This window comes from Toxorhynchites rutilus, chromosome 3, assembly GCF_029784135.1.
Source record: "Toxorhynchites rutilus septentrionalis strain SRP chromosome 3, ASM2978413v1, whole genome shotgun sequence".
Taxonomy (NCBI): Eukaryota; Metazoa; Arthropoda; class Insecta; order Diptera; family Culicidae; genus Toxorhynchites; species Toxorhynchites rutilus.
The window spans coordinates 287482697-287497947 of NC_073746.1; the positions used below are offsets into that span (position 1 = coordinate 287482697).

The 15251-nt window shown below is 39.6% G+C and overlaps 1 protein-coding gene across 1 annotated transcript in view; it reads left to right on the top strand.

Annotated features, from left to right (window-relative positions):
• Positions 1-903: 903 nt before the first annotated feature.
• LOC129774288 (gustatory receptor for sugar taste 43a-like) overlaps positions 904-15251 on the top strand; it is a 51903-nt gene continuing 37555 nt past the window's right edge. Inside the window, exon 1 of the mRNA XM_055778005.1 lies at positions 904-1520. Within this exon, the coding sequence (XP_055633980.1) occupies positions 904-1520 (617 nt within the window). The remainder of the gene's footprint in view (positions 1521-15251) is intronic.

Sequence of the window (15251 nt, forward strand, 5' to 3'; positions counted from 1 at the left end):
AATCTAAAAAATTTATGAGATACAAAAGCAATCGTCGAAATTGATTCAAGTCTCTACATATAACATAACAGTCTAGGGCTAAAAATTCTAATGAGTATTGATAATGTAACCGTGTTACAGACGCTGTAGATCATTGTAGGCGCATGTTAAAACATGTTAACTTTGAAAAATCATAAATCAAAAACGGATTTGTGATATTCTATGTATGTTGCTGTAGAATCCCCGTGAAAACTGACGAAATATTCGATTCGATGCTTATTTTCACTGTCATGGATAATATGAACTGTTTGTACTATTTGCTCCTGCTGATAACGATATTGATCTGCCAGCTGTCTTATGGAAAGCAGGAAAAAATATTCAGCACGCTGGATGGAATAGACAACATTTTGGCACCAGTCACCGTAACTGTTGCTTCCACCAAACTAGCAAATATTAGTTATTTTTTGATAATCGTCGCTTTTGTTCCACCAATTGGGTTCCAGCTTGTGACATTCGCATTCGTCATCGGTTACAAAAAAGTATCAATCCACCGATTTCTCGTGTTTATGTTATCACTGTATACTCAAACTACGTTTGCGTGCATTCATCCGAATGCCATACTGGCAGCTATAGTGTTGTTAATCACATTCCAAAAAGTTAACGTCATTATCCGGTAAGTGATACATTTATATCCATTCAAATTAAGTCGAGTTTTCGGTTGATTACACCGAATGTGATGATAATCATGAGTTGGTGTTGGTGACTCACACTAAAGCTCATTATAACAGAGCCGGAACTGATTACAGCTATTGCCGAAAGCTTCTAGTTCCCTCAAATCTATCGCATAGTCCAGTTTGAGCTCCGCTTTCGGGGAAAACGCACGAAAATTACTTCAATAGCAAGTTGAAACACCTATGAAAAACGATGCGCTGGTTTGTGATAAGCAATATTTACGATTCAATCGGTCCTTTGGCTTTCATGCTGAACGTGTTAGGATTAAGGTGTGACTCTTGGAATTCATCGACTAGTGTCGGTAAGCTACCGGTAGTGACCGTTTACATACTAGCCTTCATCACTCTGCACACGGGAATCGTCTTTGGGATCATATACATTCAGAAGCTACACGAAATATACCAATCGTGGATCGTTGGAGGACTTGAAATCGTACACGCAACTATGATTTATGCGATGGTTATATATTGCCTGGTGTTCGGTCACCTGGCTAGCAACAAAACCAGGAGACTCCTGGCATGTCTGTGCGAGATCGACAGCGCGTTGTCCAAGTATAGGATTCGAATAGATCATCAGTCGTTCCACGATCGGTTGATTGCAACGATATGCGGTGTCACACTCACCTCGATGGCTATAGTCGCATTCAGCTTCTGGTACTGGAAACGTCATGTTTCCGGTTTCACGATGGAGTATTCTGGGACTATTAGTTTCTATCTGGCAGTTTATTGTTATTTGCTGGTGTTCGTACAGACGATTGCGATGGTTATACTGTGCATGATGAGATTCGTGGCGATTAACGGCGTATTCAGGTTCGTGCAATTACTGTACTTAAACTGAAATACTTTAAAGATATTCTATTCTGGCAAATATATACCGGAAATTTGTAATTTTGAATCATCCCACTGAACATTAACCTTTATTTTTGTATGTTGGTACAACTATCAGTGGTCCTAATGTCAATTTCGAGCGCGATCTGTCATTTAGTTTGCTTACAGCGTCATTAAGAAAAAGTTGCCTTCTTTTTGATATGGATAAATCACTGGGTCAAAGATATTGTATGAAATGTTGTGTTGCAAACAGAATTTCTTGTGCCGAAACTTTGATGTTGCAGAATATATTTGGATACTGAACTATGTCGAAAACAAGGGTGTATGCATGGTATAACGCATTCAAATACGGCCGAGAAGAGATGAACGATTTGCCACGTCAAGGATCACCATCATCCTCTTCCACTGATGAAAACATTGACAAAATAAAATAAATAGTGCTCGGAAATTGTAATTTAAATTTGAGAGAGCTAGCCCGTGAATTAAATATTTTTCACGAAACCGTTCGTCATATTTTGGTTGATGTTTTAGGCATGAGAAAAGTCGCAGCACGACTAGTGTCAAAAAAGCTCAATTTTCTTCAAGAATTTCATCGCAATGAAGTGACTGAAGACATGCTTGAACGATAAAATTCTGATCCCACGTTCATCCACTTTTGACCTTTTCCTATTTCCGAAACTCAAATTATCGCTTCGTGGTAACCGTTTTGACAATATTGAAGACATAAAAACGAATGCGATGCGTGAGCTGAAGGTAATTCCTGAAGTGTTTTGATGACTGGATTTTTCGTTGAAAAATGTGTATTGCTTCAGAAGGGGCCTATTTTGAAGGCATAATACTAATTTAGACCATAAATAAAGCATTTTCTTTAAAACCACAAATTCCCGGTATATTTGACAGATTGTATGTAATTTTTTTTAATTCTTAGTTTTTTTTCATTGTAAAATGGCTGTGATGATGTACAGTGCTCTTTATTTTACAATCAGTCAATAATCGGAGCGGCCTTATATTGTGTTTTATTTTTAATCCTCATGCCTCTACTTATAACACAATAATAATATGAAGAACATATCAGTAATATTGGAAGTTGTGTCCAGGATACGATCGCGTTGTTGAAGTAGGACTACGAATAATGAAAATATATTTAACAAAGACAGCTCTGTCCTACGTCACTCCAGTTATGTCCCCGACATTACCCACCCATCCCTATTGCTGGATAATAATGACTATGAACAATTTATACAAAATAACTTGCCTATTTAATAAACATTAACGGTCAAAAGTGGGCTGGGACGGTTTTATGAATTTTTGTTATTTTAATCCAATTGGAAAACATGTTACGTCAATTTATGCGAACAAACATGTGTTTTGTTGGACGTTTATTCGCATGGTTGACGTATAACTTGACGTATAACGTTCGTGGTCTTTTTTCTTACTCTCCTGATCAAGACGTTAGATTTTATCAAACTGTCGATAGTTCCAGCGATTTGGAAGAAAATTTCTAGATCGAATGCATTGAAAAAAATTGACTAATTTCGGTTGACGACAAAAAACTACAAAATAGAATTCAATTCACAAAATTTTTCTCCTGCGTTTATTGGGCTTTGTACAAAAATAAATTGACGTCCTTATCAATTGATTTGCAGCAGCCTTGGTGAAAACTACGTCCAATACTTTTTTGGTACTGCCAGTTTCTTCACAGAGCACGAAAAAATGAAACATCGTGAGGCACTGCGTGCCCTCAGGATATAGTCGATCCTCTTTCTTCAGAAAAATGATGAGAGCGTCGAAAGTAAGCCTGGCTCTGATCTTCCGACAGTGCTGCGCAACCGTAAAGTCCAGCAGATGCTGAAGAAGGAGACTGAGAGCAAGATAGTCTCATCGTCCTGCGCCTTGGATCAAAAGCCGAAGAAACCGACCCAACTGAGAACAAGTACATGGCTAAAATGGACATTTTCATGCGAAAGCGTCAGTCTAGACTGGTTGCGTCTAAGCAGCAGGCAATACTACAAAAGGAGCAACTGAAGATATACGTTGTACCGAAGTCTACCAATCTTCCCATAGCCCTCAGCTGCGATCGATAGAAAACTGATGGGCGAATCTACTCCAATAATGATGAGGTCAAACAGAGAATCAACTGATCGCCAAGACCGTTCGTGAAACGGCGAACGTTTTGAAGAACATGCTGACATTTATCATTTCATCGATCATGACTAAGGTTCCGGTCAACTACTGTAAGTCTGCCCGGCAGAGCGAATCCATTTTGAAGAAATGTAGCATTTAAGGAAAATTTGGTCCGTTAAATTATCTTTTGATGTTTCTTTATCGCCATTAAAAATTGATCCATTTTATTAAATACATACGAATATTTAATCAATTCTTGATTTTGGGGATTATCTGTGACGGAAAAAAAAGTCATTCAATTGACGGTACAGCTAGAAAATGAAAGAGGTATGCAAGCTGTGCTTTCACAACAGGGTATGATACGAAAAACAAGTTTGTATTGGCGTAGGATTACGGCTTTCGGCAACGTATTGGCAAATTGAGAATCGAAAATCGAGTACATCGCGAAAATTGTCCATGATGGATTGATGAAATTTTTGCATCAGTCGATTTCGGCATTCCATAACAATTTTTTATATTGAAGAAAATAATAAATGTCATGAAACTAATTATCGAACAATTGAAAAATTTCAACCCCTATCCTAACAGAAATACCCACTTCTGATTTGTAGAAATTGACGACACATGCGGCGGGTCCCTAACAGAGCCATCGAAACCAAACTGCAGAAATCGGCATCGCAAATACATGAAAGTAGGGGGAACTTTTGTTCCTACCGAAATGTATTCCCTAACAGAGACATCAAAACCAAGCTGCCTGGGGAAAATTGTAAATACATGAAAGTAGGGGAAACTTTTGAATATATGAAACGATTCATTTCAATTTTCATAAATAAAAACCAAGGTGTGTTCCCGCTCGAGAACGGGTCGTTTGATTTAAGCTGTCTGTTTTGTTGTGTTCATTTTCACCCAAAGGAATGGACAAATATTAGAAAAAATGATTGCTTTACATATTAGGTATTAGGTGTTGTTAATTAAATTAAAACTCGCATTGGGTTGAATAAACACTCCGAAAGTAAAGATTATAAAAGAAAATTACCTTTTCCATTTCAAATATGTTTTCTCTATATTAATTTAACATGTTTTTACTGATGAGAAAAATTGATAATTGTGTTCGGTATGGGTAATTATCTTATATTACATTGATGAGTTATTTTTTCTTTATTTCACCCATACATAACATAGGAGGCATCTCGTTTAGGTTCACAGAGGGCGGTTTTCATCATAGCTCGTTCCACTTCGGTATCTTTTATCTGATACGCACCATCCAACGACTGTTCATCATCCTTCTGTCATCATCACTCGGTAAACACTGGTGAAGTGAACAAACAATACCCAATAACCAAAAAAACGGCCTTTTTCAGGAGGCCACCAAATCATTATGAAAGAGTTTAACGATGTAATTCTTCTCAACCCTCCTGCGACTTTTTGCATCCTTATAACTATTAAAATCGGCTGTTACATCAAAATGATTTTTTCAACAATTCTTAAAGTTTCTGAACAAACAAACTATGTTCTTACATCTAGAGTATGATAAAGAATATATGTCTAGCGTATATGGTAACGAATGAGTATACATATGTGACAAAAGTGGTTTTTGGTTATGTTGGCGCTTATGTCAACAATGCAAATTTGGACAGAGCTTGTTGATTCACGATTTATTCTTGTTCTCGCGAGTTACCCATATGTTGCAATTTGTTCCATTTTGGCAATGCGCCAACTGCACTGAGTATGCATCCCGAATGTGAACTTCTTACTCTCGCTATAACAGCGTGAAGGACAACAACGGATACGTATGATGCAAAAATGCACAAGCACTTTCTACCAGACGGCACGAAAACCGACGCTTTGTATCATTTCATCAAATACAACCTTAGATTCGAAATTGCGAACAAAATCGAACTGGGATTTGATTCACAACACGCTATTGACCCTCCGAAACGATTTTGCTCTTACACTTCGTATCAAGCAAATACGTTGTGTGTGTAACATCTGCATTAAGAAAGAGTGTTTACTGCTCGCTGCTAGAAGCGAAACTGTGTAATGCAAATTGCAAGTGTTCTGCGTTCAGGCTCAGACCTGTTTCAATAAGTTATCCTCAGGAGGAAGTTAAATTGTAACATTACCTCTTTCCACAGTATCCCTTCATATGTAGGAGCACTTGTTCACTTTGTTTGCATTTTGTGCGACCGAATCACGAGCGACTGATTCACAGTGGTATATAAAAATGTGTGCGGCACTGCATTAGTTGCTCGTGATTTAATGAATCGTTATGTAGGAGATTGGTGGTAAAGATGGACACCTTAAGTAAACGTTGATTTTTTCTTCGTTAATTTCACAAAAAATATACAGCTTTCACACCACAAATTGATAGTCTAGATCTCCTTTTTATAATAAAATTTGTGTATGAGGCAGAAATTTTGCAAAACGAATATGTCCGGCATCTTTAAACAAATAAGATTGAGTAAACTGACAACTGACAACTAAAAATTTAAGTTTATGTACTCGATAAGTTTTGAAGGTCTTCAAATAAGCATTAAAAATGATCGAACAAAAAGGCTACACTAAAATCACCTAGAAGGACTTGTAATTTTTCTCATTTTTTCACGTATAGAATAGCTTCCGGCATTCGGAATAACAATTCCGAATTAAGTTTTAAAAACCGCTCTGCTGATTCGTCCATGATATCTGGTTGCACTTGCAAACGTAGTTAGTGGGCATCTGTTAAAGAAAGAAGGAGGAGAAAATCAAATTGTTTTCAAAACAAAATGTTTGCCTTTCCCTTCGGTGGTGTGTCCGTCTTACCCGACTTGATTAGTATTTTATTTCCATCAATATTTCTGGAGTAAAAATGAGAAAACTTCACCGCTGAATCGATAAACTGGAAGAGAAGTGATGGTAAAACACTGAAACGTAACAAAAAATTACTCGACAACAATGAGAACCTTATTTTCTTTCCTTTTCAGAAAAAGAGAAGGATTATAAACGACAACATGCAGATTAAACAAACGCGAATGATTTTTTTTTCAATCGCATGGTGATAATTATTAAGTCACCTCTGCCTTTCCTGAGAGAGAGGGTTGGTTCAGGATCACCATCCGCTACCATTATTCAATCAATCATCGTTCCGTTATTTGTTAAGTGCATTCCTACGAATGAAACATTTGACGGGTACCAAAGAATCCTGAATAATGCCAGTCGGGACACTGTCGGCTGAATAACTAAACATACAATCAGCTAAATGAATATTACCTGCTCTGCCATTTTGATAAACAAGTTGTTAAGTATTTGTTGAGTCCATTTTACGGTGGTTTATTGATTGTGTTAGACGTTTTAAATGTTTGGAATCCCAAGTACCCGGCATTACGTCTGTTTTCGAAGTACTAATAAACTATATCCGTTAAATCAGTGTTCAAAAAAAACCATGAGTGCTGTTCAGTGTTTCAACCGAATTAGTTTAGTGTGTAAATTCTGCGGTATGGCACCCGTATTCACTATTACCGGAAATTCGCACTGGAAACACATTTGTAAAGCCATAAATTGTTTCATTTGTCTTGGCTTTTGAGCGTTCTATACGTGGGGCTCTAGAGTTCCCTTACTTGGCGACGAAGTATTTAACTCGACACTCATTTCGACTATTGTAGAAAATATGAACTGTGTCTATTATTTGCTGCTGATCATATCGATATTAATCTATCACGGATCCTATTACAAGCAGAAGGATATTTTCAGTACGTTAGATGAAATAGACGACCATTTGGACCCAGCTGACGTATCTTATGCTGCAGTACATTTGAGAAAAATAGGATATATCTTAATCAGTATCGCTTTGGTTCCGCCGATCGGGTGTCACCTAGGTAATTTCGCATATGTAATTTGTTGCAAACAGAAATTTCCTGTGAATTACAGAGAGCAATTACTTGCACTCATGTTTTCACTGCTGACCCCGACCAGCTTCGTGCTCATTCATCTGAAAGCTATACTCGCAGTAATAGCGGCTCTAGTAAAAATTAAAGTGCTCTGCAGTCTACTCCGGTAAGTATAGTATTTATTTATATTATGATTGCGTACCTTTCGATTGTGTTTTCTTAATAAGTAATAAACGAACGGTTAGAATAATGTTATTTCATAGTACTTCGTCGGAAATAAAGGCGTGTCCCAGACACACTAGCTTTATTGCACTAACTTTGTACTTTTTTTCAACTAACTTGTGTATTTTTGTAGCTGCAGATTTTTTCTCCAGTTTCCAAAATTGCTGTTAGGGCCGTTGTGCTCCCGTGGCCGAGTGGTAAGCATCCCACACTATCATGCCGGGGGTTCGGGTTCGATTCCCGTTCTGGCCGGGGGAATTTTCGTCAAAGAAAGTTCTTCCGGCTTGCACTGTGGTCACGCATATTCTAGAGCTTGCCATCCCAGAATACATTCAAGGTGTGTTATTCGGCATAGAAATCTCAACCATGTATTACTAATAAAAATAACGCAAGTAATGCTACGTTGAGAAGGCAAAAGTTCCACTGGAACGTTAGTGCCATCCAAGAAGAAGAAGCAGTTGTGCGATATTTATTTCTTGAAGTATAGAATTCTTGAATTTCTTGAAGCATAGCTTCTTTGAGAACAACAGTTTATCGGTGGTGTAATGAATTTAAAATGGGTCGTACAAGCTCCGCAGATGCACCTCGCCCTGGAAGGAAATCCAGGGGCCTGATCATCGAATACACTTCATGGTGTAAATAAATGAACGGCACGCCCTTGAACTACATTTTACGAGTTAGTGAAGCGTAAAGAATAATAATGGGTTCTCAAGCAGAATTAGCACTTTTGCAAATAAAAATTATTAATGATAGTTAACTTCTCCGTATCAAATTGGTGTTCAATGTGAATGGAAAACTTTGTTTTCTTCACTTGGTAAAGTAATCTAACACCAAAATTTTATCTAAAGTTAAGTAACTAGATGTACCATGCCACGCTTTGCTGTGGCACATTGTGGTTGCATGGTTGAGTTGAATTTTTAATTTTTTTATGTTGTAATAACAATCCTAGATGTGTTTGGTTTTTTTTTGTATATTGTATCATAGTTTGAGCTCAATCGGTTCCGTACTATTCGAGTTTTTAACGCGCACACAAACGAACAGAAAACTTTTATATATATAGAGATGGATGAGGGGAATCGATAGATTTTAAATCACTACGAAACACAATTTCAGTTCATGATTTTGCCAAACACGCGGAAAAAAGATGTTTCCTTCACATAGAACACATATTCATTACTGAATAGTCGATTTTCATTAGAAGCTCAATTTCAGAAACGCACTCTGGTAATATATAAAATTCTTCCAATTTTCCAATTTTTATGCCGTAACAACACTCCTTGGAGTGGATAGTATATTGTGTCCAACTTTGAGCTCAATCGGTTCCGTACTTTTCGAAATTTTGACGCGTACACAAACGAACAGAACATTTTTATATATATAAGAGATGGTAAGTTTTAATGGGAAACTAATTTCGTATCCAGATGTCGACCCTTGTCATCGTGGATACACTTCATTTCGTTTCCACCGTGAAGTGTATTCGAAAATCAGGTCCCAAAAATCGTAAAACAAGTGCATCGACTCGTTTTAAACGATCGTAAAGTATAGTTACGCGAGATAGCTGAGGCCGTAGGTAGAACGAGCGGCATACATTTTGCACGACATTTTGGACGTGAAAAAGTTATCCGCGCGATGGGTGTCACGTTTGCTGACCGTCGATCAAAAACAGCGGCGCATTAATGATTCAACAGCCGGTTTGGCGTCGTTGAAACGTAAGCGAGTGGACTTCTTTCGACGTTTTATGGCAATGAATGAAACGTGGATGCATTACCACACTCCTGAGTCCAATGAGCAGTCTGCAAAATGGCTTACAAGCCACGAAAGCCGGTCAAAAGACCATCGGTCGGCCGGGAAGGTTTTATCCTCCGTTTTTTGGGAAGCGCATGGCATTATCTTCGTCGATCACCTGCAGAAGGGAAAAATAAACAAACTGAACAAACTGGACAAACTGAACGACGAAATAAAGAAAAAAGGAGCTATATGGCGAAGAAAAAAAGTTCTGTACCATCAAGACAACGCACCGTCGCATACGTCCTTGAAAGCGATGGCTAAATTGGACCAATTACGATTCCAATTGGTTGTTCTCCCACCATATTCTCCAGACATGGCCCCCAGCGACTAATATATGTTCCCAAATCTTAAGCGGTGGCTCCACGGAAAGAGATTCACATCGAATGAGAAGGTCATCGCCGAAACTGAGTCATGTTCCGGAGACTTAGACGTGTCGTAATACAGAAAGGAAATCGAAATGTTGGAAACTCGCTATACGAAGTGTATTGCCATCGTGGGAAACTATTTTGAGGAATAAATACAGCTTTGCCCAAAAAAAAACGACTGTTTTCATTAAGGTGAAGGTGGAAGGAAGCCATTGTAGTAGTATATGTAAAAGCACGTGTTTTCATGAAGTAATAGTGTTCGTGAGGGAAGAGCAAATCACACAGTTAGTTTTGATTTTTTTATGTAAATAGATCAATTCATTTATCAGACTGTGTCGCGCTTAACTAACACAAGTCTTAGAATATATTAGGCTGTCAAAAAAGTCCTGCGGTATTTCCGCGAGGTGTCGTTGTAAGCGCGTAGTTCTAGTTGTATTCATTGTATCGAGTCATACTATAGCTTGTTGGAAAGGTATTTTGCGCTATAATATAGTTCTTGACAGTGTTTTGTTTGGTTGAGTCGTTCGTGAGTTATAGTGTCGCAAATATGGAGCAAAATAAAGAGAAAATCCGACATATTTTACAGTACTACTATGACAAAGGCAAAAATGCATCTCAAGCTGCCAATAAAATTTGTGCAGTTTATGGACCCGATACAGTTTCCATTTCCACCACACAACGATGGTTTCAAGGTTTTCGTTCTGGTTTAGAGGTCGTCGAAGATGCACCACGCTCCGGAAGGCCTGTCGTCGAAAATTGCGACAAAATCGCTGAATTAGCCGAGAAAGACCGGCATAGTAGCAGCCGTAGCATCGGCCAAGAGCTGGGGATAAGTCATCAAACCATTATTAACCATTTGAAGAAGCTTGGATTCACAAAGAAGCTTGATGTATGGGTGCCACACACGTTGACGCAAAAAAAAACATCTTTGACCGTATCGACGCATGTGAATCGCTACTGAATCGCAACAAAATCGACCCGTTTCTGAAGCGGATGGTGACTGGCGATGAAAAGTGGGTCACTTACGACAACGTGAAGCGCAAACGGTCGTGGTCGAAGCCCGCTGAAGCGGCTCAGACGGTGGCCAAGCCCTCATTAACGGCCAGGAAGGTTCTGCTGTGTGTTTGGTGGGATTGTCAAGGAATAATCTATTATGAGCTGCTTCCCTATGGCCAAACGCTCAATTCGGACCTGTACTGCCAACAACTGGACCGCTTGAATGTAGCACTCATGAAGAAGAGGCCATCTTTGATAAACAGAGGCCGCATTGTCTTCCATCAGGACAACGCCAGGCCACACACTTCTTTGGTGACGCGCCAGAAGCTCCGGGAGTTCGGATGGGAGGTTCTTTTGCATCCGCCGTATAGTCCGGACCTTGCACCAAGTGACTACCACCTGTTTTTGTCCATGGCGAACGAGCTAGGTAGTCAGAAGTTAGCCACAAAAGAGGCCTGTGAAAATTGGCTACCCGAGCTTTTTGCCAATAAGGAAGCGAGCTTCTATTTATTTATTTATTTATAATGATACTTCATCCCATTGAGAGATTAGATCTTCTTCACAATTTTTCGCCAATAGTCCCGATCCATGGCTGCAGTTCTCCAACTCCCGGCTGCACCGATTCTTGCCAAGTCCTGCTCCACCTGGTCCAACCACCTCGCTCGCTGGGCTCCTCTCCTTCTTGTTCCTTCGATGCGAACACCATCTTTGCAGGGCTGCTGTCCGGCAATCTTGCAGCATGCCCTGCCCATCGCACTCGTCCAGCCTTGGCGACTTTCTGAATGCTGGGTTCGCCGTAGAGTTGCGCCAGTTCGTGGTTCATTCTCCTTCTCCATACTCCGCTTTCCTGTACACCACCGTATATTGTTCTGAGCACTCGGCGTTCGAAAACTCCAAGCGCTTGTGAGTCCTCTTCAAGCATCGTCCATGCTTCGTGCCCATAGAGAACAACTGGTCGAATTAGGGATTTGTACATGGTACACTTCGTACGGGGTCGGAGCTTGTTGGACCTCAAGGATTTGCGGAGCCCATAGTAGGCACGACTTCCATTGACAATGCGTCTTCGAATTTCACGGCTGTTGTTGTTGTCAGTTGTTATCAACGAGCCAAGGTAGACAAATTCCTCTACCACCTCGAGCTCGTCGCAGTCGATCACAACACTACTACCAAGAAGAACTCTGTTGCGATCAGTCCCTCCAGCTAACATGTATTTAGTCTTAGACGCATTGATCCCAAGCCCAATCAGCCCTGCTTCGTGTTTCAGTCGGGTATACAAGTCGGCTACCGTCGCATGTGTTCTTCCGATTATGTCCACGTCGTCGGCGAAGCAGATAGACTGACTAGACTTGTTGAAAATCGTGCCCCGCATGTTGAAGCCCGCTCTCCGCATAACACCTTCCAGCGCCACGTTGAAGAGCAGACAGGAGATTCCATCGCCTTGTCGAAGTCCCCTGTGAGTCTCAATTGATTCCGACAGCTCACCTGAGATCCGCACACTGCACCGCACACCGTTCATCGTTGCCCGAATCAGTCTTGTCAGCTTTCGGGGAAAGCCGTGTTCGTCCATGATCCTCCATAGCTGTCGTCGGTCGATTGTATCATATGCGGCATTGAAGTCGACGAAGATGTGGTGTGTAGGGACCTGATACTCGCGGCACTTTTGGAGGATCTGACGCAGTGTAAAAATCTGGTCCGTCGTCGAGCAACCGGGCATGAATCCGGCCTGATAACTTCCCACAAATCTACTTACTATTGGCGATAGGCGGCGGAAGAGGATCTGAGACAAAATTTTGTAGGCACCATTCAGGATTGTGATGGCACGATAGTTCCCACAATCCAACTTGTCGCCTTTTTTATAGATGGGGCAGATTACCCCGTCCTTCCACTCCTCCGGTAGCTGTTCTGTGTCACAGATCCTGACTACCAACCGGTGCATACACTCTACAAGTTTTCTCGGACCTCCCTTGAAGAGCTCCGCTACGAGGCCATCCTTACCAGCTGCTTTGTGGTTCTTGAGCTGATTAATGGCCTCCTTAACTTCACCCATCGTCGGGGGTGGTACGTCGTCGTTGTTCATTGCACCGGTGTAGTCCTCCTCAACGCCGTCTAGGTCTCCTGTCTGCGCGCCGTTCAGGTGTTCATCGAGCTTCTATAACAGGGGTATTATGAAGTTGGCATCTCGTTGAGAACAAGTCATCGAACAAAACGGCGCATATTTGACTTAAAACAGATAATTGTAACTAATTTTATGAACAAATGAAAATTTAAAAAAAAAACCGCAGGACTTTTTTGACAGCCTAATATAATCGAGTCTATATATAATCGAGTCCGACCTGTACTCTTTTTTAAAATCCCGCTAGCCTGTTTGCCGTTGAAACATATTTTTTTTAGCCAAAACTGAGTCATGTTCCGGAGACTTAGACGTTTCGTAATACAGAAAGGAAATCGAAATGTTGGAAACTCGATTTACCAATTGTATTGCCATCGCAGGAAACTATTTTGAAGAATAAATACAGCTTTGCCCGATTGTTTCCATTAAAGTGAAGGTGGAAGGAAGCCATTGTAGTAAATATGTAAAGCACGTGTTTTCATGGGGTAAAAGTGTTTGTGAGAGAAAAGCAAATCACACGGTTTGTTCTGATTTTTGTACGTAAATAGATCAATTCATTTATCAGACTGTTTTGCGCTTCACTGACATAAGTCTTAGAATATATTTGAAGAAAATAACCATTCAATACTGAAGTAAAATGTATGAACGATGTGTTCCAATGAACAATTGCAAATATGAATATATATAGAAGGTGTATTTGCATATGAAGTAAAATTGTGATCATAAACGAGCATAACAAGAGCAAATTTATAACACATGCGAAGTGGGGCTCTTTTGGTATTAACAAGTTATTCCGCACAGTAACTCGATGTTGATAATTCCTTAATATTTTCCTTCGTTGATCGTATTTTTTCGAGAACTTTAATCCTTCTCTGCGTTGACCGAGGCATTTTGATTGGATGTCATACTTTTCCGATTACTTTTTTCGACAACAAAGGCAGCCGTGGCAGTGTTCCGAGCTCTGCATTACAATTTTCTTAACCGATGTTAAAGTTGCTCATAGACCCATTAAACGTGAAAATAATAATTGTATTGATATCAACACAGTTTTATTTTATTGATTTTCATGACATGAAACGCAAGACTCAGGAATAACATTTTATTGAGTGGTTTTTATAGCTGTTTCGAAGATGTTGTCTGGCATCAGTGTCGGAAAAATAACGACGCTTTTACCAATACGAACAAAACCATTGCAGAAAATTGAAAAATTGAAATTTAACTTTCAGAGCACTAGCTCGAGATGGGCTTTTTCCGACGTTTTTCATTATACATTGCGACGGCAGATTAATATCCTAATATCTTGTGAGTAATCGATTAGTGTTTGGTTGATATTACTTGATGGGAAGTGTGCGACGAACGATCATTTTCTACACACTGTTTCGCAAAATTATTGACTATCGGGCGAGGGGTAAGAGAGGGAGATGAAAGAAGTGAGCGCCATTTGTGGCTTCCTTCCACCTTCACCTTAAAAATCCCGGGACTTTTGAGCCCATGTAGTATTAAATATTCGATGTTAAATCAGAGTCCAGTCCGTTAATATTACCTAATGACGATTCTTCCAAATGATCGTTCTGTAATTGTGTATGTTTTCCTACCAACGCCATCAATAACGTGTATACAGGGTTGCCAACTATAATTTGAAAAAATCAGGAAGATTGAAAATAAAATTCAGGATGAATCAGGATAGCTCATATTGGGTTGTCCGAAAAGTTAATGTCGATTTTTGAGAAAACAAAAACATCATTTTCAATCAAAGCATTATAATTTAATTTTATATCCATAGTTCTGTTCCACAATCTTTCGCCAACTTTCAAACAGCTTAAATATTCTATCCCAACACATGTTTGCTTCCTCGGAGGAAACTGCTGCGAGCCATACATGTGAGAAACAGGTAGCTTGGTAGTAGTTCATTATACAGAATCCATTCCAATTCTCACAAGAAATAGAGTATATCTTCCTTCGGGCGAAGACCGGATATATAAAAGAATTGATAAGCATGATATAAATCCTCGCATAAAGTGCAAAGATTAACTTAATGTAAGATATATACAAGTGCGAATCGGAGAACTGTCATGTATATAATGTAGCGACGAGGCACAATTCAGTTATTACTCTGCTACCGTGCGAATAGGTTGCGTTGTGTTCTGGTTATTAAAAACACCGTATTGTTATTGTGATGGTAGTGGAAAAATATATAATCGCCTGTGATCGAGTGTGTATTAGCTGAGAGAAAGAATTTTCG